Raw genomic sequence first — 23,237 nt, 5'->3', positions numbered from 1 at the left:
TAATGTTACACTGAATATCTTGGTGGGTGCATATTTGTAAACATTTCTCAATTATTTCTTAGGATGAATGTCTAAAAGTGGAATAGCTGGGTCAAAATAATAAATATACATTGTTTTAAACTTTGTACTGTGAAAACTTTAAAAACACATACATAGCTGGGCATGGTGGCGCAGGCCTGTAATCCCAGCAGCTCGGGAGGCTGAGGCATGAGGATGGCGAGTTCAAAGCCAGCCTCAGCAACTTAGCAAGGTCCTAAGCAACTTAGCGAGACTCTGTCTCAAAATTAAAAATAAAAATAGGCTGGAGATGTGGCTCAGTGGTCAGGTACTCCTGTGTTCAATCCCTGCTACCATAAACAAACAAACAAATAAATATATAATAGTATAGAACACACTATGTTATAGCTTCATGTACCCGTTCCACAATGGTCAACCCCTGGCCATTTTTTACCCCATCTGTTCTCCCACCTGTTCCCCCCAATTTCTGCATTATTTACAAACAGATTTAAGACATCATGCCTGAAGGGCTCATTTCTGGGTTTTGCGGGGTCCCAACCCTGAGACAGTGAACTCTGGCTACTTGAAAATGGGAGAGGAAAAAGTGAATTACTGGGAAAAAGGAAAAAGTTGTCACCACATCAGCATCATGCAGTGTGGTGTTTGGGTGGTCCCTCTCTCTTCCCTCCCCTGTCCTCTCCCTGCCTTCTCCAGTCCCCACCCTCCTTTATCTAGGCTCAGGACTCATAATTTTTCTCCTGGACCCTGCAGCACCCTGGTGATCGCTCCTTCCTTCTTTGCCTCCCTCCCTCTGCATGGGCAAGTTCATTTTTAAACCATTCACATCTTTCCAGATTGCACTACAGAAAAGGTTGATTGGATTTGTACTCCGCCAGCATCTGTAGGCCGGCCTGAGCTTATTGTTAAATCTTTGGGTTCCTTCCTCCCCTGCTTCCTTCTCTCTCCCTCCCTCCCCCGCGTCTCTTCCTTCCTTTATCTTTCTCTTCTTTCTTTCTTAGCCTTTGTTCTAGATGCTGTCTTCCAAAAAGAGAATGTCACTGTCCTAATTAGACCTTACTTGGTGATTAATGTGGTGGAAGCCCTCTTCCCCGCAGCGCGCTCATTGAACATCTGTGTTTTGTCTCTGTGAGTTGCCTTACGCCGATTTTTCTATTGGAGTGTTTGTCTTTTTAGTTGTGTTCATTCATTTATGTTAATCTCACAGCTTATTTCAGTGAATTGCTGTGAATACTTTTTAGGACTCATAAAACAGATATTGCATTTATATGAAGGAATAAGTGTGCTTTATGAAGCAAACGGCTCAGAGCCGGCAAGCGTGGCGGGAGGCGTGTGGATGGGAAGGCCTGTGTGTGGGAAGGTGGTTCCCTTGACAGGGCCAAAGGGATAAGGTCACTTTGCCTTCTCCAGCCCTCACATTATGCATGAGGCAGTAAGGAGGGTCTCTCAGGTGTTACTCCCACTTCCCATTTTCCAGGTCATACCTCAGTGTGATCTCTCAAGCCCAAATCTGGGAGTTTTTTTTAAAACCATATCATATGAACTCATGTATTTATTTGTAAAAGGCTTGGTATATATATAAATAATATATATAACATGTAAGATATATATTATATATATTTTTATTTATTACATATATATAAAATATATCAAGCATTAGTAATAGTGAAACTTTCTTATTTTTTATTTTTTTTTTCTTTTTATGTCCTCCAGCGCGAAGGCCCAGGACCAGGTCACTATAATGTAAAAATACCTTCACCAAGTTCCATTACTTCTTGTTTTCAATCCAGAGTACCCCGGTTCAAGCCCAGCTATTCAGTGAGTATTCTAAAAGACAGACACCCCCAGAGGTGTGTTTGGGGGGTGTCTTAAGACTCCCTGGGTATGGAAGATGGAGGACAGGGACTACAATTACCTATAGTCCTCGAGTGTGGCCCGTCAGGCAGGAAGGAGCGTGGAGCTCCAGCATCTGCAAGCCTCAGCCAGCCTCAGACCCAGGGTAACTCTAGGCCCGAAGACTGTAGCTGAATTATGGGTTGGCTGAAAATAGCCAGCATGGTCGTCAGCCACTGGTGCTGTGACCTGGATGCTTTGAGAGGGCACTGTTAATGGACGGCAGTGAGCAGTGTGCATGGCCACCTCCAGCCATCCAGAACTGATGTTCTTTGTGGGTGGCTTCCTGGAGCTCAAGGAAGCAAAACGTTGAAGCAGAAACATTGCCGAACCAAAGGGGACCTTTAAGACACGAGCCATCACCCTGCTCCAAGGACTCACAGAGGACAGAAAGGAAGAGGCTCGATTCTGTGGCGAAAGCAGGTTCTGGGGGTGTGCAGGGTCTCCAAGGCCCCGAGAAGACCAAGAATGATTACAAAAGCATTATCAACTGTGGCTTTTAAAAATATTTTTTGATGCCAAAAGACCATTTTAATTCCCATGGTCTTATTGCCGCCCAGCCTGAGCCCCAGTTTGAAAGTTTGTAGACTCATTTGAGATGACTGGAGAGACAGAAATATAAATTCTGCTTATAAGAGAGGGTCTTCTCTAAAGGTTCAAGGGGATGGGGAGAAGCTGGGGCACTGGGTAGAATGGGCTGCACTGCAGCTGGCTGGACTGCAGTGTGACCTTTCTTTGGAGGTATACTGGGGAGGCCCAACCAATAAAATCGCAGGCTGACCCACAACAGGGGTCTGGAGGATCCTACCACCTTAGTGACATCACCATGATCCCCAAACAGGTGTTTGTCAGGGCCCATAGGACTGGGCATTCTCAGGAAGACTTGAGTCATGCTAACCAAACTCCCAGGAAACTGAGCAGCACACCATCATGTGTAGCATTAATTTAGAAGCATCCACCCAGGGGGGCCCCCTGTGCTCCCTTACAGGAAATATTCATGGAAGCCAAGGACCACAGAAGGTCACTTGGTGACAGTGAAATCAGAGCACAGGGCGGCGAGCTGGGTGTTTTCAGGGTGGATGAGCCACAACTGGCAGCCTCCTGCAGGGTGGCTGCTGGCACAGGCCTGCTGCACCTCCAGTTCTGTGGCCTGACCGCCCAGGACTCCACGCACATGTTGCGTCCTCATTAATCGCACTAATAAAGGCTTCCGCTTCCTTTGACGTGTGACCAAGACTTGATTAGATTTCCAGGCTGCTGCTCTGCTCTTGGCAAGGAAACACGCTGTCATTGAGAGCGGCTTCTGTAGGCAGCTGATCTCATCCTCTGGGGCTGACCAGGCTGACCGCTCCATCCCCCTCTCAGGCAAACACTGTCTGTACCCTCACTGTCTCCTGGAGAGACAGCCAACTGTGAGGAAGGATGGAAATGACCAGTAGGTGGTAATAGAGAATGGGGTGGGCGGTGACCGTTGGAGGCTTGTTATGGGCCCTGCCAAGTACAGACTGTTTTGAAGGGACTCCAGTGAGCCCTATCCCCTCCTATCGGTAGGCACTGTGGCCTGATTGATGCAGTGGAGGTAGGACTGGGACTCAAACCCAGGCCTGTTGGACTCTGAAACGCTTGTCCTCAGTCATTATGCTGTTTCTTCAAAATGGGAACCTGATGGTTACAAACAAGGGCTCGTGGATCCCTTGGGAACACTTTGGGCCCTGGGGCCACAGACCCCACTTGACAAACACCTAGCGTTTTCACACTGGGTTAGTGATAGAAACTCAGCCATATCTGAGAGGTAGTCTGGGCTCTGGAATTAGACCATCCAGATTCAGAATCAGGTCTCTCCAGCCCCTTGTTTCTAGATGGAGGTCACTGGAGCAGGGCAGGTGGCATTCCCTAGGACGGGAGCTGTGCAGGTGGAGGGCCTGGAGGTAGGGTGGGGTGTGATCCTGTTTCCCTAGCAGGTTCCCGTGGGCCCTGGATGGTCCTGCCCTTGTCTCCGCCCCTCTCCAGCCACGCGGTGATGAGCCTCAGCTCCGAGGGCACCTGCGCTCCAATTCAAAGACCCCGCAGGCTGGTATGGTCCTCTTTCCCTGCACAGGGGACTCATCCACTATCCACATCCAACCCAGCAGCCAAGGTTTGGTGTCACTGCCTCATCAGTCCTTATTTTCTTTTCTGGTTTCAGAAAACCCCAGGCCCAGGAGCCTATGAATCTTCCAGACAGTTCCCTAAGCAGAACCCAACCATAGCCAAGATGGGCCGAGAACACAGCCTTTTCTTCAATAACACAATTGGCTATTAAAATAAAGTGATATTGGTGCCAAACCACTTTGAGTTTTGTTGTGTTTTGGTTTTTTTTAGCAAGTTCTTGGTGTTTAGGGAAACGTGCTTTGCCTGTTCCATAGAGGGCCTTGGCCTCAGGACATGAGGAATCGGCCATCTTTCCTGTTTGTCTTTGATAGTTGCAGCTATCAAAGGGAGTTAATTATTAACTCACTTCTCAAAAGGGGCCTGGTGTGAAAAATCGATCCTGTGCTGCTCTACCTATTACCCAAGAGCGTGTCCACAGAGACTGGGCACCAGGGTGCTCTTGCAGTCACACAGATGCCCCACATATCCAGGCTGTGTGGCCTTGGTCCTTCTACCTTAACAACATTAATGTTGAAAGAACTCCAGGTCCCCTTGATGACTTCCCTGGATCATTGGCATTCAACCAAGGCCACAGGACCCCAAAAGGTGGCACTTTCTTTTTGTCAACTCCCTGAAAAGAACAGTATTGATTCCACTTGATGAGTACAGTCAGGTGTCAACTAACAGTCTGGTCAATGATGGGCTCCACATGTAACTGTGAACCCTGCAACATGGAGCAGAAAAATTCCCATTGCCTAATAACATGGTAGTATAAGACGTCACTCACATGTTCGTGGTGACACTGGTGTAAGCAAACCTAAGGCACATGCAACTATGCACAGTGTGTAACGCTTGATAACAAAAATAAACAACGTGTGATACTGGTTAATATATTTACTGTACATTTGTTTTCTCTCCCTTACCATTACCTGGGATATTTATCAGACTTTTTTTTTTTTTTTTTTTTTGGGTGCTGGGAACCCAACCGAGGACCTTGGATATGCTAAACATACACTCTACCACTGAGCTACACCCCAGCCCATTTTTATTGTTATTTTCGAATGCGTCACTTCTACTTAGAAAAAACAAGTCCATGGCTAAACAGGTTCTGTGCTCACGCCATCAGCTCTGGCCAGGAGTACAGGTAGTACAGATGTGGCTGCAGGCGCCCAGTTGTGTGTGTATGTGGGGCGTCACTGGGGTGGAGGGCAGTTTCCCATCGTCCTAGGAGAATGAGGACCCTTTTGGAGTAAGAAGGGCAGGGCGATGTGACCAGCCTGCAGGAAGGGGGTCTGGGAGGCCAGCAGGGATTTCACCCAGAGGAACCTCTGGGGAATATTCTGCAGGGCCGTCTGGGCTACCCTGAGTTCTGTGCCCCCTGGGGTGCTCACTAGGCTCTGCCTTGGCCTCCCTGACTGTGGGCCGGGTTTCCTTTCTGGGGCCGCGGTGCCTGGCCTCAGACCTGTCTTGCCTTTACCCTGCTTTGCTCTTCAGGATGAGGTGACAGAGACTCTGCCCCAGGGGTTAGCACAGGGGCTCCTGGGAGCTGGTGGCAAAAACAGGTTTTACTTTTCCTCTTTGACATATTCCAATATTTTTATTAAACCACATTTCATTCAGTTTGGGAAAGACTTTTCCAGAAAGACCAGAGGGACCGAATGACTCTTCCCCTCCTTGAGTCCAAACCTGGGACAATAATTCCAGGATGGAAGACGAGAGGCTGGACAGGGTTGACACTGAACTTCAGCTCTGAGGTTGGAACACGTAACACCTAGCGGCTAGGGCTGCTGTGCGAATCAGATGACATGCCCGAGAGGACTTGGCAAAGCCATAGAGTGCCACAGGTGAAAGGGGATGATGGTGTTTGTGGCCTTGTCCCCCCCCCGCCCCCCATCCTAGGTCCCTGAGGGACTCCCTCAGGACCTCACAGCCCTCTCTGCCTCCCTCCCTGTTAGCTTCGTGATGCTGGCTTCTCTAGGTCCCTACCCTGGTTCCCCTGGGCATCCCTCTGCCTCTCTACCCCCACCCTTTCCCAACTGCTCTCTGAATTTGGCTCCAACCAAAGGGAATGCTTCTTCTCGGCTACAGATATTTTGTGTTGTTTCCATGTGAAGTTTCCTCTCCATTAAGTCAGAGCATGTCAGAAGTCACCGGGGACAGCTTGTCCTCCTCCTCCTCCCTTCCTCTGCTTTCCATCCTTCCCCACTCCCGCCTCCTCACTCTCTCTGGGCCTAGAGGGGACACCTTCCAGTCCTGGAGAGAGGCAGGCACAGGCTTTGAGGCTGAGGACCTCGGGTTGCTTAGGTGACCTGCCCCGCGTCACCTAATGTACTCGATGTCCCCTAAGGCACTGAGCTGCCTGGTCTCCCGGCCTGGGACTACTTTGAAAACCCTATTATCTTGAAAGAAAAAAGAAAAGAAAAAAAAGTTCCAAACCTACAAGTTCAGAATCAGTGGTTCCTTTTTCTTACTTTTTTATTGTGATAAAATACACATACTATGAATGTGCAGTTGTGGAAGTATACAGTCCAGTGGTGTTAGATGCAATATCACAGCTCTTTTCCTCTTGCAAAACTGAAACTCTGCACCCATTAAACAACAGCTCCTCACCCCCTCCTCCATCTCTGGCAAGTATCATCCTGCTCCCCGTCTCCATGATTTGGACTCCTCTAAGTACCCGGTGTAAGTGGAAGCAGACCATGTTTGTCTTTTGGTAAGTGGCGTATTTTATTCAGCTCTGTCCTTGAGATCCGCCCGTGTTGCAGCATGTGTTCGAACTTCCTTCCTTTTTAAGGGTGAATACCCCATTGTATGTTTCCACTGCATTTGACTTCATCCAAGGATCTCACGATGGAGACATTGGGTGGCATCTGGGTTTTAGCTACTGTGAACAATACTGCCGTGGCTGTATGTGTCCAGATGTCTCTCCAGGACCCTGCTTTCAGTTCTTTTGGACATATAGCCTATAGAATTGCAGGATCATGGGGTGGCTCTGTTTTTCATTTTTTTAAAAAAATTATTTGTTCTTTTTAGAAATACATGACAGTAGAGTACATTTTGACATATTGTACATACATGGAGTACAACTTCCCATTCTTGTGGTTGTACACGATGTGGAGTTACATTGGTGATGTATTCATATATGAACACAGGAAAGTTATGTTCGGTTCATTCTACTCTCTTTCCTATTCTCAACCCCTCTCCCTTCCCTTCATTCACCTTTGTCTAATCCAGTGAAATTCTATTCTTGCCTCCCCTCTTCTTATTGTATGTTAGCTTCCGCATATCAGAGAGAACATTCGGCCTTTGGGGTTTTGGGATTGGTTTATTTCACTTAACATGATAGTTTCCAGTTCCATTTCTTTACTGGCAAATGCCATAATTTTATTCTTCTTTAATACTGAGTAATATTCCACGGTGTATACATGCCACATTTTCTTTATCCATTCATCTGTTGAAGGGTACCTAGGTTGGTTCCATAGCTTAGCTATTGTGAATTGAACTGCTATAAACATTGATGTGGTCGCATCACTATAGCATCCCGATTTTAAGTCCTGTGGATATAAACCAAGGTTTGTGGGATAGCGAGTAAAATGGTGATTCCATTCCAAGTTTTCTGAGGAAACTCCAGACTGCTTTCCAGAGTGGTCTGGTTTTGATTTTTTTGAGAAACCACCACACTGTTTTCCACAGGTGCTGAGCCATTTTACATTTCCACCAATGGCACCCAGGGGCTCCAGTCTCTCCACTGCTTGCCAACACCACTTCTGTTTTCTGGGCAATAGCTGTCCTAGTGGGTGTAAAGTGGTGCCTTATAGTTTGGATTTGTGTTTCCCGGATAGTTAGTGATGCTGAGAACCTCTTCATGCACTTTTTGGCTCAATGAAACAGACTGTGAGGGTGAAACAAACACTGTGAAGAGTGTCTGTTCAAGTCCTTTGACTGTTTTTTAATCCAGTGGTATTTATCGTTGTTGTTGATCTCTAGTTCTCAATATATTCTGGATATTAATTTCTCATCAGACATATGGTTTGTGTATTTTCTCCTATTCTGTGGGCTGCCTTTTTTAGAGAAAAAAATTTTTTTAGTTGTCAATGGACTTTTGTTTATTTGTATGTGGTGCCGAGAATGGAACCCAGTGCCTCATACATGCTAGGCAAGTGCCCACCACTGAGCCTCAACCCCAGCCCCTGGGCTGCCTTCTTGTACTGTGGACAGCATCTTCTGCTGCTTACAATTTTAAAATATTCATGAAGTCCAGTTTCTTTATTTTCCTTTTGTTGCTGGTGCCTTTGTTATCACACCCAAGAAATCACTGCCAACTCAAATGCCTAAAGTTTCGGGCTTATGTTCCTTCTTAGGGTTTTATTATTTTAGGGCATACATTGAAGTCTTTGACCCACATTGAGTTGATTTTGTTTATACTAGGAATTGAACCCAGGGGTGCTTTACCACTGAGATATATCCCTAGTCCTTAAAAAAAATCTTTTTTTTTTTTTTTTTGATAGGGTCTTGCTAAGTTGCTGAGGCTGCCCTGGAACTTGCATCCTCCTGCCTCAGCCTTCTTGGTCGTTGGGATTAAGTTAGGGTTAAGTAGTTGGACCCACAGCAGGCTGCTGGAGTGGGAGAGGTCATCAGGACAGAATGGAGCTCTAGAGCGCCTGTCACCTTGCTGCCCTTGAAAGTGGGCAGTCGATTCTCTGGATTTGGAAGCTCTGCCTTGCTGAGATTCACCTGTTCTTCACTCTCTTTCTATTGTTTTTGTGGTACTGGGGAATGAACCTAGAGACTCAGTATTCTAGGCTAGCCACTACCAGGCCCATGCTAGTACCAGGTTCCCTCTGCTACTCCCACCTTTTCTGAAATAGGGTCTTGCTATATATTGCTCAGGCTGACCTTAAACTTTTAATCATCCAGCCTCAGCCTCTGGAATAGCTGGGATTATAGGCATGTGCCAGACTGGCCATTTCTTTTTTTATTTTTGGTACTAGGGATTGAGCACAGAGGTGCTTTATCACTGAGCCACATGCCCAGCCTTTTTTACTTTTTGAGACAGGGACTCATTAAGTTGCTTAGATCCCTGCTAAATTGCTAAGGCTAGCCTTCCACTCAGGATGAGTGGAAGATCAGCTGAGAGCATTGTGTCAAGGTTACAGTCCCCATCTGCTGACAGGGCTGTGGTTGGGTAAGAGAACCACTTTAGTTCTTGGTGAAAACCTACTGAAGGCCAGGTGCAGCGGCATGCACCTACAATCCCAGCTCTCCGGGGGGCTGAGGCAGGAGGATCATAAGTTTGAGGCCAGCCTTGGCAACTTAGCCAAAATAAAAAGGACTCGGATGGCAGCTCAGTGGTAGAATGTGTGAGATCCTGAATTAGATCCCCAGCACTCCAGAGAAAAAAAGAAAGAAACCCATGATGACTGACTTAACTTCTTGCCAAATTCCAAAGTCATAGTTAAGGGAGGAAGAGAGGGAGATGGAGACTGAGCTAGAACAATAGCAAACAAGGACAGTCCCCTCAACCCCTGTAAGGATGATGTCCCTGCATAGGGTACCGCACTGTCCCTAGGCTATAAGCCAGAGCATGGAGGACACAGCTGGTTCTGGGGGTCATCCTGGGCCATCAGCAGGTGGCGGAGGCCCTGGAGCACTGCAACCCAACACAGCTCCATGCTTCCTGCCTGGGCATCTGGCTGCTGAGAATCTCCTGAAAACCACCGCTATCTGGGGACTCTCAGGGTCTTGAGTGGCCTCCGCTTAAGGAACCTCCCCTGCAGCTGTGGAAAGGCTGGGTGCTGGGCAGCACGGAGCGCCATCCCCTCCCCTTCACCCCAGCTGGTGCCGAGGGCGCCCAAGCAAGAGGCCTCTGGCTCCGGGTGACCTCCCCCAGGAAGCTCTCCAGCTGGTGCAAGTTCACGGAGCCCAGTGGGCCCCTTGGTTGTGATGATGAGAAGCATCTCGACTGTCCCCAGAGCTGGGGAACTGGCACTGTGCAGTGTCCTCAGAGGGTGGCAGAAGAAAGGTCCCGTAGGCAAGGCCCTGTGTTCCCAGGTCCTGCCGTGTGCCAAGTAATGGTAAGTGGCCCTATTTCATGTTCTGAGGTCCCTGCCTTCTGGTCACAGCTGACCAGATGGGGCAGGGCACCACCCCAAGGAAAGGCAGTCTACAGGCTGCCCAAGGGCCCCTGCAAAAAATCAGAGAGACCAAGAGGATCCTTTTGTTCAACAATCAGTTGTTCAGAGGGGAGTAGCCACAGCTCTCTGTAGGTGGTAAGTCAAATGGGGGTGATGCTGGAGGGTCAAGGTAGTGTCAATCAGAGTCCCAGGACAGCAACACTTATGAGTGAGCAAGGAAAACCAGAAGGGAGAGGAAAAGGGGACAGGCAGAAAAAGGGAAAAGAATCGTGCACACATGTAGAGCATTTACCACAGGCCAGGCGCTGTTCTAGGCTCTCAGCATGTTTTTTTTTTTTTTTTTTTCACATAACTATCATCATCCATAAAGCAGACACTATTCTACTATTATTTTTAAAATGAGGAAACAGGAACAGAGAGGTTAAGCAACTTGCTTAAGACCACACCTCCAGTCAATGATAAAACCTTGTCTTCCAGCTTGGATGGCAACTGCACTGTCACCCTGCTATCTCCATCAGGACAGGTCAATGGCTGTGTGGCTGCTTTGGCCTCAGGCCTGTATGGTACAGTTCCTACCCTAGGGCTTCAAGGGGCTCTTTTATCTCTTGTGTTACCTTTAGAGGGTTTCTGATAAAAATTTGAAGGGTTCTCTGGCAGGGGACGGTGGGTACTTCCTAGGCTAGGCCTTTCCGGCCAATAGGGTCCTTGGCTCCCTGCCATTGGGTTGGTTCCACTAGCTGCTCACATGGGAGGCGCCCCGATTGGAGGCTGTCATCATGAACCGGCAGCATGTCCTGGGAAAATGGGGAGGCTTGTTTAGCTGGAGGCTTCTCAAAGCTAAGGAATATTTGCACAGTGACGACATCTGAGCTTCCGGTTGGGGGGCCAGCGCAACAATGAGCTCTGTGCTACCTGCAAGGAGTCCAGGTGGTGGTGGCTGAGATTCCCTTCATATTTGTGCCTGCAGATAAACACTCTTAATACCAGGGTGCACAAGGCTAGGGGGCTAGGTCCTGGACAGTGGTGGGTGGGCTGGAGATCCGCGGGGATGACCGGGCAGCCGCAGGTCCAGTCCCCAGATTCAAGCCCTTGTTCTGGCATGGTTGGTTTAAACATGGCTTCCTTGCTTTCTGACGAGGGTCCATGTGTGAACACAAGATCTGCCACTGGAATGGGTGTCAGGAAGTTCTTGGGCTCAGAGGGTATCCTCCACCCGGCTTTCCACCATCTGACCAGCTCAAGGGCAGCCTGGCAACACCCTCAATGTGAACAGGGAGGCTGGGCCTCCACAGTCATTCCATCCTCTTCCCTGGAGAATGAGCTTTCTCTCTCTGTCTCTCAGGCTGGCAGACACCATAACACTACCTGTGGCTTGAGGTGGCCTTTAACTCCCCCCAGGAGCCACGAGCTAAGGGCCAGAGCCAGCAGAGTTTGATACCAGTCATCAGTCACTAAAGTGTGTGTGTGTGAGACCTGAAAAAGGGATCATAGCGAAAGAGAAGCAGAGCGCTACTGGCTTCAAGTGAAGCCCTGCCCCTCTCTGCCAGCAATGGCCAGTACTAGATGACCACGGGGATGGAGGCCGCTCAGCCACAGGGAAACACAGGAAGCACAAGGCTCCTTCTAGATGGACCCTGAGTTCCAGGGGGAGACTCAGGGTGGCTCTTTGCACAGTGGGGTGGCTATAGTTGTGGGTACAGCAGGTGATCCTTTGGGGTTCATGAAGAAGAAAAAATAGAAATTTGGGCTGGGTGTGGTGGATCACATACATAATCCCAGTGACTCGGGAGGCTGAGGCAGGAGGATCACAAGTTCAAGGCTGGCCTGAGCAACTTAGTGAGACCCCGTCTCAAAATTAAAAGGGCAGGGGATGAAGCTCAGTGACAGAGTGTGTGTCTAACGTGTGCGAGGCCCAATCCCTGCTATCCCCTCTACCCCAAGAGTAGAACTTCTGTGTAAATTTATATCATTCTTTAAAATATGAGGTGCATGTCTTCTAATAGGCACAGTACACAGGTATGAGGAGTGACCGCTCTCTTCAGATGCACTGGTATGGGCTTCTCGGCAGAGGTGGCTAATCCGAATGCGGCCTGGGTCAACCCCCACCCTGATGCTCCTCCTCCATAACCGAAGGTGCTTCATCTGCAATGCTGGGGCCAGTGTCTCCTGCTCAATTGTAACCGTGCCCTCAAGGCAGCACAGGGTTCACTGAAAGGACAGGTCAGAGGCCAGAGCCCGCCCGCCCGATGGACTCTTCTGCCTCTCTTACCTGCCTCAGCTCCGTGTGCGCATACTCCCCAAGCCTCTCCTCTCGCCCACTCCCACCTGGCAACGTTCTCCAGGTGATACCCCGACCTTCTCAGGTGGCCGCCCTCCTCTCCACCTGCCTCCCTTCTCTCCAGGGCCCGGCTCACGGGGGAATGAACACACTGAACGAACACATGGCAATCCGGCTTCCCCTTCAAGAGTCTCTTTATTCAATTTCCAAAGTCACTGTCAGCAACTTGGCCCAGCTCTCTGTGGCTTCCAGAGAGGGCACGCTTGTCAGAATGCATTTGGTGCCTTTCCTACTACCAAAAGGTGACTACCAATATCCTGGCATACCCCAAGGCACATCAGTGGCATTTGCTTATTTTTTTCTAATAGAATTCCAGAAAAAAAAAATAGATCTCTATCATATATATAAAAAATCAATATTTATATACATACATACACATACAGAGAGATCCTTCAACCAAGAGGCAAAGGATCACGTGTCCTTTGAGGTGCCCCTTGGTCTGGTGCAGGTGACCAGGAGGCCCCCACTCTCTGCAGGGCTGAGCTGTCCCCCTTGGGGAAAGTTGCAGCTATGACACACCAGGGTGGCCCTCACCAACCTTCCCATGAATCTCAAAATGGGAGCTGTGCCCAGGGGACGTTTACGACTGGAACCTGTGGCAGATCAGGGAGGAACTCTGCCTGCCCCGGCCCTGGGAATGACTTCCTGGGGAAGGGTTCTGAGGGTGGAAGTAGCAGACCGCGGAGCCAACAGGGAGGAGACATCGCCCAGCAGCTCCCGACCCTGCAGACAGGGTGTGTCCTGGACGTGGAGGCCTGCTTCATCATGGAAAGGAGGGGCAGGCTTGGTCTCCTCCATCTCCAACCATAGCACCTGGAGTCCCAGGCAAGGGGACCCACGTGGTCAGGGTGGGGTTTGGGTCACCCATGAAAGCCCGAGGGCTGTTGGTGATGAGGCATACTGGGGACAGTCCTAGAAACTGTCCACCTCTGCATTAGTAGCCCTGGAGGGACCTGCATCCCAGGGGAAGGCTTGCAGGAATGTGTTGACTCAGGGTATTAGAAACAGCTGGGTCCAGAGCCATATTTTTGTCCCTAACATCCGCTCTAGGGGCCACTTAGGCTAGGGCACGTTTCCAGAGAGATGGGTAGAAACGGGAGGGTTAGTTAGGGCCACTGTTCGGGGCCATACACCAGAGGCCCAAAGGCACTTGGTGGCAGAGAGGAAGAGCAAGAAGGGCTCATTTGATACCCCTGGACAGAGGAGGACAATGCCAGGCATCCTCTGCTAACCTCGGAGAGAGGAACCCAGAAGTGCTGTCGTGCTCACCCAGCCCGCAGTGTCAAGCTGGGACTACCAGGGCAAGACCTGCCCTGTCCTGAGACGGGGGAGCAAGATTCAGTGAGTGGGGCCCCCAGACCCCAAGGCAGAGGCATGGGTGGGGGTAAGGCCCAGCTGTGAGGCTTCCCACTCTGCAAAGTCACTTAAAGTTCAAGCCAGTCTGTCTCCCGAGGCACAATCCAGGCCGGCCTGGCCCAGCCAGAGGCAGCTCCGGGGGCTCCTCTCTGGTGGTGCAGAGGCTTGAGACTACAGTTTGTCCAAAGCCAAAAAATACAGCTGTCAGGAATTTCTAAGGATGGGGGCTTGACACCCTTCGGGCACCTTCAGATGATGCACAGGCAGAGGGAGGGGCCTTGTGGAGATGCCACCAAGCTCCCTGCTCATAACATGTCTGAGTCCCAGGGAGCAAGGGATTTGCTTCCAATGCAAATCCTGTCCACCCGGCTCCAGCCCCCGCTGGCCCCGGAGGGGAGCAGGGAGGCGTGGGCCAGAACTGGGGCTGCAGCCTGCGGAAATGTTCACTAGCGATGTATTCCCTAAGCCCCACACTTGAATGCCACCGTCCCTCCCTGACCCCAGCTCCCTGCCTGTCCCTGCCTGCCCCCGCCTCCCTGGGCCTGTGCTGGCAGCCCCCCGCTGCTGTAGTGCCAATCAGAGTTCCCGGGGGATGATGGAGAAGGGCAACACGGGGCTGCTGGCCTCCAACTCCAAGGCGGTGAGGAAGCAGTCGACGGCAGCCTCATTCTGGCCCTGGGCCTGCAGCACCTCGCCCAGGCCCTGCCACGCCTCGTGGCAGGTGCTCTGCCTCTCCACGGCGTCCCTCAGTACCTTCTGGGCCAGGCTCTTGTGGCCCAGCCGACTCAGCATCAGACCCTGGAGACCAAGCAGAGGGGACAGTGAATGAGGGCACCTGGGGGAGGGGCATCTTGGCAATCGGGACAAAAGGCAGGAGCAGCTCACTTGTCACTTAGGTTGGGCACCGTCAGGTGACCCTGCCCTTGATGCCTGAAAACCTACCTGTCCCCACCCAAGTCCTCCCGGCTTCAACCTCAGGTGCTGGACCAACCTGTGCAGGAGCTCTGTCCCTTTTAATCCCCAGGGTCAGGCCATCTGGGGGTCCTGGGTGAGTTCTCCAGCCCTGTTTCCTCCTCTGCAAACGGTAAATCACAGCAACCTCCCGCAGGGTTGCCCTGAAGGTGAAATGAGTCAGCGAATGTGATGCAGGCGAGGAGTTCCTGGCACAAGTGAGCCCCTGCTAAAGGGGACTCATTTTCTAGTCCTTGCTGCCTGCAGCATCAAGATGGAGGGGGGATGTCCATTGTCCATTACGGGAACTGCATCCGGAAAAACTCACGCTTGTAGGAGGGCGGAAGGGTCGGAGGGTGCCACTCCTTTGCCTGTGTCAAGCAGCTTGGTGCCCTGGGGACCACTGTTGACCCAGCCTGGCAGGTGAGGGTCATGGGAGATATTCAGACGGCAGGGAAAGGACCAGGCGGGAATGGTCCAGGGGAAAGGCTGGATGGGCTCAGGGAGGCAAGGCCCTGGGGTGTCTGCCAGGAGCAGGCAGGAAATGTCCCTGCAGTTTGGCTGAAACACTCTTGCCAGACAGCTAGAGGAAGTGACGGGAATTGTCCCACAAAAAAAGGGGCTGGGAAGTGAAATTGGCATGGTATACCCTCCACATCCTCTTCCACCCACACTTGGAAGGGAGCAGGGGAACAAGGTGGAAAGGAGGAGAGACCCAGGTGTCAGAAAGGCTGCTTCGCGCCATCCCACTGTTGTGTGTTTCAGCCCTAAAAGATACCACGAGAAGGTGGTGGGTGTCAGGGCGTCTTTTTCTTGTTCTAAGATAGGAGGGAAAGCTCTAATATCAATTCCCTAGGTATTGCTGGTGTGTGTGTGTGTGTGTGTGTGTGTGTGCGCGCGTGTGCACGCTGCCGTCTGTGCCTGGAGCCCCCTCTCCGCCCACTGACAGCCACGTACATTTTTAGCTGGATCATTTTCCTTCTCCATGAATTCCCCAGAGTTAGGTCTTCTGTTGCTATGGAGATACTGGGAAAGATGCATATGCCTGATTTCATAAAGTCCTCCAAGAGCCTGGAACACGACCAATTAGGCAAGCGAGATAGACGGGTGCTCAGGAAGCCCAGGAAAAGCCCCCCTCCCCGGAAGCACTTGCTTGAGGCCCTGTGGCAGGGGGTGGGGGAGAGGAACTGTACTCACAGTGCCTCAGATCGACCGAGGGCACAGTCACACCCAAGGAACCACATGTGGCTGAGGCTGTGGAGCTTGGGGAAGGGCAGGTTGCCGTGGGCAGGGTGGAGTCTCGGGCAGGGCCCCAGCTCTGGCCAGATGCAAGTGCTGCTGACTCAGGGCTGCCTGGGACTAGGGCAGTGTCCATCTGGCCAGTAGGGCTCCAGGCCAAGCTGTCCTGCCCACAGGGCTGGGACGCCAGTCCCCAAGCAGCTCACAGTGGAACTGGGCCCTCAGGGAGGAGGGAAGGAAGGCGAGCCGCCAGCCGCCAGACACCAAAATTAAGCACCAAAAATGGAAGGTTTGAGGCCCGTGAGCCTGCCCAAGGGAGCAACAGAGGACAGAGTGGCCGGCAGGGCCTCCCAGGGAGGGTGGCCCAGGGTGCCTTCTGCACTCTAAGTTTTCCTTATGGAGCTTCCTTCCACAGAGATCTTGTTGGAAAGAAGGGCTCCAAGGCTGCGAAGGGGTCTGAAAACCCCTGATCTCCTGGAGTGTGGGGGTGTCTGGGAAGGGGCCAGAGGTGCCTGCAGGTCGAACAGTGCGTGTGTGAGTCCTGCTCTCAGTCTGGGCTCCTCCGCACGCCTGGGTAGAGAAAAAAGGTCAGCCAGAAGCTCTGGTTGGGTTGGAATCCCAACTCTGCCACTGACAAGGACCATGACCACTGGCAAGTAGCGGATCTCCTCTGAGGTTTCCTTATCTGTAAATCAGGGGACAGGAGAGTCCATCCTTGTCAGGATTCTGAAAAAGCACATCCAGGGAACTAGGATGAATCTGAAAAAACACATCCAGGGCACTAGGTGGCAAATGCAGCATCCCCAAGATGAGTTGAGGGTCTTTCAGGGTAGGGACAGGTGGCATCACTGATTTTTCTAGAAGCTGGAGAGGGTTCAGTAGTTCTATGCCAGAGGAGGACTATGGGCTGTGGTGGGGTTGGCTCACATTCCCGCACCCTGGGGCGCTGACCTTAGAGCCTGAAAGGAGACACCAAGGCCCGGGTCAGGCTGGGGCCCAGAAGCCCAGGGCCTGTAACAGAATCCCCTGCCACCTGCCCCTGACACCAGCCGCATTAGTGTTTGGTAGCAACTCGGAGTTGTTTGCTGCCTGACAACTGGGTGGGACCCAGCCTGGACCCAGCCCCAGGGAGATGGAAGGTCTCATCTGCTCTGCCCCCAGCCCATCGCTAGCCCAGGGTTCACTGACACCCTCCTGGAACGCCACCTGTCCGGAGAAGAGGTCTTCAGGGAGATGGTGGGAATACAAACTGGAATCTTGGTTCTACCTAAATGTCCCTTCTGAACCCTCCCTGTTCCTCATCCACTCAGGAGACCAAATCTGCAGACTGGAGGCTCCCAGCTGTTGAACCTCCCCTGGGAGATGCCAGAGCCAGGCTGCCCACCCTCAGGGATTAGATGGCAATGTGCAAGCTGTTTATGTGACTGAGCATTGTACCTCCAAAGGGACACATGGCCTGGCTATAGACACCAACATGGTTTTAGGCAAAGACAAAACCTTGAGGTAGGTCCCCAGACATTCCCACATCCCTCCATGCCTTCTTCCCTCCCTTCCCGGATTTTAGGGAAGAGGGTTCTGGCCCATCTCATCTGCAGGGGCCTGGACTCCCAGGAAGCATTCCCTGAGGACACAGTCCCTTGCTCACACAACCACCTCAAGGGTGCCCTTATTTACCGAGGGGCTCTTGTACGCCAACCCTGTCCTGCCTCCCGGGCTGAGAGGGTGAGGGCCTCTGTCTCCTGCCTTCTCTTCTGTACCCCACAGGGCAACAGATCAACAGGGCTGGGGTACAAGAGTCCTGGACACAAAGGTGGGGACACCAGAGGTACTTCCGTGCTTCCTGACTTGGATTTGCTGGTAGGCATGCTGTCCCTGGCGGTTCAGCAAGCCCTGTCTCCCACAGCGACAAAGGCGGGCAGTCTGAGGGGCCCGGATCCTGTTGGGATTTGATCCCCAAGACTGTATGGAGACTCTGAGTGGGAAACCTCCCTGTCAGGAGCCAGGCTCTCGGGAGGTGCAGGGTGGGATCAGGAACTAGAAGCCGGGATGAGGGAGAAGGTGAGGTTCCCCAGAGAGGGGGGACAGCAGGAAGGTCTGGGGGTATGTGTGCCTTTTCCCTCTTTTGGGGGGAGCAGCCCTAGAGCTAGGCCAGCTGCAGGCCAGGCTGCGCTCTCCTCCCCACCCGCCCTCAAGTATTTATAGAAGTTATTTTGGGAATTTTCTTTCTGAGCTCAAGGCACATTCCTGGGATTCTGTAACAGCCTTTCCAGCTGGGAAGCTGGGAATCAGCTGGAGACCTCTGCAGCCTTCCGGTCCCTGGAGCCCTGCCCCTCCCAACCTTTGGGGACCCTGGGGCTGGGAAGAGAAGCCCCTCTGCAGCAAGGTTGCCTCCCCCACACCCTGGAGCACTGCAGAGACCAGGCTCTCTCCATTCTCTGGGGTGTGTCAACCTGTCCAACCAGCCTGGGGACCTCCTTCCCCACCCCCATCACTCCCTCCCAGCAGGTCACAGGCTGGTCCTACTTCCTGGTTGGGGGAAGGGACACAAACCCATCTACTCCTGACATGAGTGCCCCTAAGTTTACCAGGCTCCCAAAGAGGCCTCTGCTGAGAAGGCCCCAGACTCACTGGGAGCCCAGCCTGGGGGTCTCCGGGGACAGGGGGCCGTGCTGTCTATGCTGCTGTGCCCATGCCTGTCCTTCCTTATCCTGGGTCCTAGAGAGGTGAGATGGCCAAGGATACCAGCTGGCCTCTCTGCTGGGGCATCTAAGTGCCAGGAGCTGGGCTGAGAGGCTGAAGCACCGGCTTGACCAGAGGACGGTCACGTCCTCAGGAGGATCTGCAGAGTCTGCGGACCTACCAGAAAGGGGGCTCCTTTGCCAGCCCACTTCCAGGCAGGGCTGGGCTTTTACTCCTTGGGCTTTCTGGTCTGGTTTGGGTGGAGCTGGCTTTGGACCCTTGAGGTTAGCTGGGCCTCAGGATTCTGGGTTCTAGAAGGGAACCTCCCGTGCTGGGGAGTGACGGGGTGGCCCTGGCCCTGAAGCTCCCCTCTCTGGGCAGGAGGCTGAGTCTAGAGGGCAGTGATGAAAGTTTGGGGGTTGGGTGGCCTACTCAACAAGGGGCTGAATGGCCACACTATACAGCACCTTCTGTATACCCTGAGCTGACCTCAGAAAGAGATCAAACGGCCAAGACGCTCTACATACAGAGATCCCACTACTTTGGTGACAAAATGGATTCTGGAGCTAAATTAAGCCACAGTGCTCAACTATCATTCTGATCTGAACCTATGACAGGCTTATAAACAGCACCCCCTCCACTTCCTCAGCAGAGTAGATGGACGTCACAAGCTCACACAGCAGGCTGAGGTTTCCCAGGAGACTGGAGCCAGGGCCAGGCCAGGGCCAGGGCTCTGGGTGCACACTGTGGGTAGTGCCAGCCCAGCCGTAAGGTGAGGTAGGGAGGGGCCTCTGGACTCAGCCAGACCAATACTGGATACTGGGGGACAAGTCTCAGCCCCTACCTCCAGCCTACAGAACCCTCCACCTCCTCCTGCACCTCCAGGTGGCACTGGGAATGTGGCCTGAGGCAGGATTACCTTAGGCAGTGTTGGAAGAGAGCTGACCTCAGTACGAGGTCAAATGGCCACGACACTCCTATTGAACTTGCTGCCAAACAGACGCAATATCCCAGGTCTGCTGGAGCAGGTGCTCAGGAACACCTCTCTCTCTCTCTCTCTCTCTCTCTCTCTCACACACACACACACACACACACACACACACACACACACACACACGGCAAGGCTTCTGGGTCCTCCTACTCCCTCAGGCTGCCTGGACCCCTCTAAGCGACCTGCTATAGCTCAGCAAATGAACAGGGTGGGAGCAGCCTAGAGGTGGAGCAGCCACTGGATCCTGAGACATGGGCCCAGGAACCAGAGACCTTTTGCTCCGTACTGAGCCCCATCCAGCATCAGGGAGCCTCAGAATGCCAGGCCCTGAGTTTCACTTCTCAGATGCTCAGGATGCCTTTCCTCCTTACAGGCAGGAAGCAGACGGTGAAGCAGCTTGGCGTGACCACAGGCCAGCAGAACGCGGCCCCTGAGCCTGCCACCACAACCTCCCTGGCTACCCCGGATTAACCAACACAAGAGATGCAAGACAAGTCTCAGATCCCTTCTCCGTCCACTCAGACCCCTGCTCCACACCACCTGCCTAGCAGGCTGCCCTCCCCTCCCCCATGCTAAGGTCAGCCTGGCCCTGTGCAGCGTACACTCCAGACCCGTCCACCAGGCAGCTGGTGTCTGCATCCTGCACGTCTGGCTGACTCGGGGAGGCCTGGGCGGCTTTGCCACAGTGAGCCTCTGGGGCTTGGCTTCCACTTCCCTCTATAAACCAAGAGCCTCTGACTTGGCCTGGGAGCCACACTTCAAAGTGAAGAAGGCAAAATAACCCCTACTACTAGCCGATTAGCTCACAAAATTATTTAGCCTAATTCTAACAGTAGCCCTAGCAGCCTGGCATAGCAATCCCCATTTTATAGACAGAACACTGAGCTTCTGAGAGCCTAGGGAACGTGGCCAAGGTTAAACAGGGAGTAAAGGCAACACGGGACTCAAGTGCAGGTCAGCACCCTCCTCCCAAGTGCCAGCTCTAATACCTGGGTCTTAAAAATCACCATGGACAACGCACCCTAAGGCAGCCCTCAGGTCCCTGTCCCTGCCCAGCATCTCTTCCCTGTCCCTCACCACCTACTACTGAATGCACTGGCCACCCTGCAAGCACAAGGCAGGGTGGGCTACAGATCCTCACCTCAGAGTATGGCCCAAGGAAACCCACCTGGTCAAAGGTAGAACTTGGTTCAGGCCACTTGTCACCATGCTTTCTGCGTAAAAGGCAACAAAATTTCCCAACAGTGACTTTTCTTTTTATAGCTTTCAGCTCATCTAAGCCCTAAAACTTTTCTTTGAGGTCACAAGGGCCTAAATGATCCCACATGAAAGAAGAAAAAACAAGCCCAGTAAGAGATGTAATGCCCAAGAGCCCCTATAACTTGAGGGCAAGCAGGGCTGACTGACAAAGGGCTGTCACCCTTTGTCCCTCCCTCTAGGACTGGTGAGGGCTGGGTGGGGTGCAGGACAAGGCACTACGGCTAGGCTCCACCTTGTGGGCCTTAGGGACCAGGGCTGTCCTGGTAGGTCCCCAGAGCACCTGACAGGCCCAGTCCAGGACCCTGTGGAGCAGCAGGGTACTGTGGCACGGGAGCTTCAGGGAACGCGCTGGGAGGTTCTAGTGCCGTAGCCATGATCTGGTCCCCTAGACCCACTTCAAGAACAAGGCAGCCATTTCAGGCTGGGAAGGAGAAGGAGATGATGAAGAGGAATGGTTCATCACCACACTGTCATCAAGAGGAGAAAGTAACTAAAGCTGACTCCCTGCCCTTCCAGGCATGTGGGAGGAGCACCAAGCTTCAGAAATGGCCTCCTCAGGGATTATGTCAGAGAGGCAAAGCTCTCGCAGCAGTCCCCTGCGGCAGCCAGGGATGCCAGAGAAGAGGCTCTCGGAGAGTCTGCAGCTCTGTCTTCAAGAAGAAAGCACAAAACTATCCCTCTGGAGCCTGCCACTGGAAGGAGGGCAGGTGCCACCCACAAACCCTCTCCTGCCCACTCCTGGCCTCATGGGGAGGGTTCCAGGCTGTCTCCTGCAGTGCAGACCAGCCACCCCGACGTAGCCACGTGCTCTGGCCAAGCCGAGGGCAGCAGGGGTGGGCCTGGCTGCAGCCAGGACTCAGGCTTCCTTCTGTGGAGCTAAAGGGTAGCAGACAACGTCACCCCGAAACACACCACTGTGTTGAGGCAAAGGAAACTAAATAAAGCAGGTACAAGAAAAGCTCTCTGCCTGCCCCAATCTGCCCCAAAGTAGGAAATAAATTTACAAAGGTGTCCTTCCTCTCTCCCCCACCAAGGAGGACAAAGGTGGCCCACAGAGGACAACATTAGATGCTTAGACCTTAGCAGCCCAGGGACAGCACCAGAGGAATCAGTCTATACAGCTGGCCTCACCATCTGGCCTTTGTCCATGAGGCTGCCACACAGAAACACTTGATTTCCTCTTGTTTATCTATCTTTTGTTACAGGGGTCCTGGTCAAGGACACAGAAAAGTAGAGGGAGAAGTATTTTACACTAGGAAACTGAGTCAAGCCAGCGATCCCATGGGGTTCTCTCATCCCAGCCTGTGACACCCCCGTGACACCTGTGACACTCCTCCACCGTGTTCAGGTGACCTCATAGGAACACCCTACCTCTCAGCAACCTGTTCAGTCCGGAGTCCTTGTCGAGTTCCCTGACTTGCCACTTGGAGGTGGCTGGTATTAAAGGGGTCCTGGCCTCTGAGGCAGAAAACCTCAGACAGAGGAGTGTGGGCTGCTGGGGTCCCTTTTTGAACAAGCCCCCGGAGCCTTCTCTGAAGAGCAGTTATCAGGGAGACACCACTGCTCACCTTGGGAAGGACCCTGTTTCCCCTTCTTAACTAGATTCTTCTGCTGGGGAGCTGAGACCCGGGGATTTTCTGGTGCCTGGAGTGAGGGCCAGGCGTGACCAGCAGAGACTGTCCGGACCTCCTCCTGTGATTGGCCTTCTCTGCAGAGACCCCACCTGCTTCTACTCCAGTCTCCAGAAGGTCCCCAGCCATTGAGCCTCAATGGACAACCTTCTCTGGACACTACTGTGGGCACAGTGGACAGTCTTCCCGGGCAGGGAACTGCCAAGGAGATGACTCCCCGCCTGGTCTGGTGGAAAAGCCTAAGCTGCACCCAGGGAGGAGCCAGGAGCCAGAACTTGGAAAACATCTCTCCCATTGTATCCGGGGCCAGGGAGGGCAGTAGGGCAGAGAACCCGCTCCTGGGCCAAAGTTTATATTCTTAGAAATGCCTGAAGCTTGGCTCCTGAAAGCAAAGCTTCCACTCCCAGTGGGCTTTCCTCAGCCTCCGGGTGTTTGCCACTCCACCCTATGGACTACAGGGTCAAACCTGGTATCCATGCAGCATGGCAGGAATCTCTCACCCTCTTCTTTCCAGATCCCAGGGAGCGGGACTCACCCATGACCTCAAAGGGCTAGTGAGAGGGGAGCTCTTCCAGCCCAGGGTTTTGAGTGGCCAGGCTCCCAGGGGAGAAGGGGTTCTC

General features: G+C 52.6%; 2 protein-coding genes across 2 annotated transcripts in view; one reads left to right on the top strand and one right to left on the bottom strand.

Moving 5' to 3' along the window:
* Window positions 1–4,215, top strand: part of Stpg4 (sperm-tail PG-rich repeat containing 4) — a 41,351-nt gene extending 37,136 nt beyond the window's left edge. Inside the window, 3 exon segments of the mRNA XM_076832738.2 lie at window positions 1,729–1,833; window positions 4,094–4,193; window positions 4,196–4,215. Coding sequence (XP_076688853.2) covers window positions 1,729–1,833; window positions 4,094–4,193; window positions 4,196–4,215 — 225 coding nt within the window.
* A 10,198-nt stretch (window positions 4,216–14,413) lies between these two features.
* Window positions 14,414–23,237, bottom strand: part of Ttc7a (tetratricopeptide repeat domain 7A) — a 112,659-nt gene continuing 103,835 nt past the window's right edge. The window contains exon 20 of the mRNA XM_076833278.2: window positions 14,414–14,664. Within this exon, the coding sequence (XP_076689393.1) occupies window positions 14,443–14,664 (222 nt within the window). The 3' untranslated portion in view covers window positions 14,414–14,442. The remainder of the gene's footprint in view (window positions 14,665–23,237) is intronic.

Source organism: Callospermophilus lateralis, chromosome 14, assembly GCF_048772815.1.
Source record: "Callospermophilus lateralis isolate mCalLat2 chromosome 14, mCalLat2.hap1, whole genome shotgun sequence".
Taxonomy (NCBI): domain Eukaryota; kingdom Metazoa; phylum Chordata; class Mammalia; order Rodentia; family Sciuridae; genus Callospermophilus; species Callospermophilus lateralis.
The sequence above is the reverse complement of the archived record's forward strand: the minus strand, read 5'-3'. Positions and strand labels throughout refer to the sequence as shown.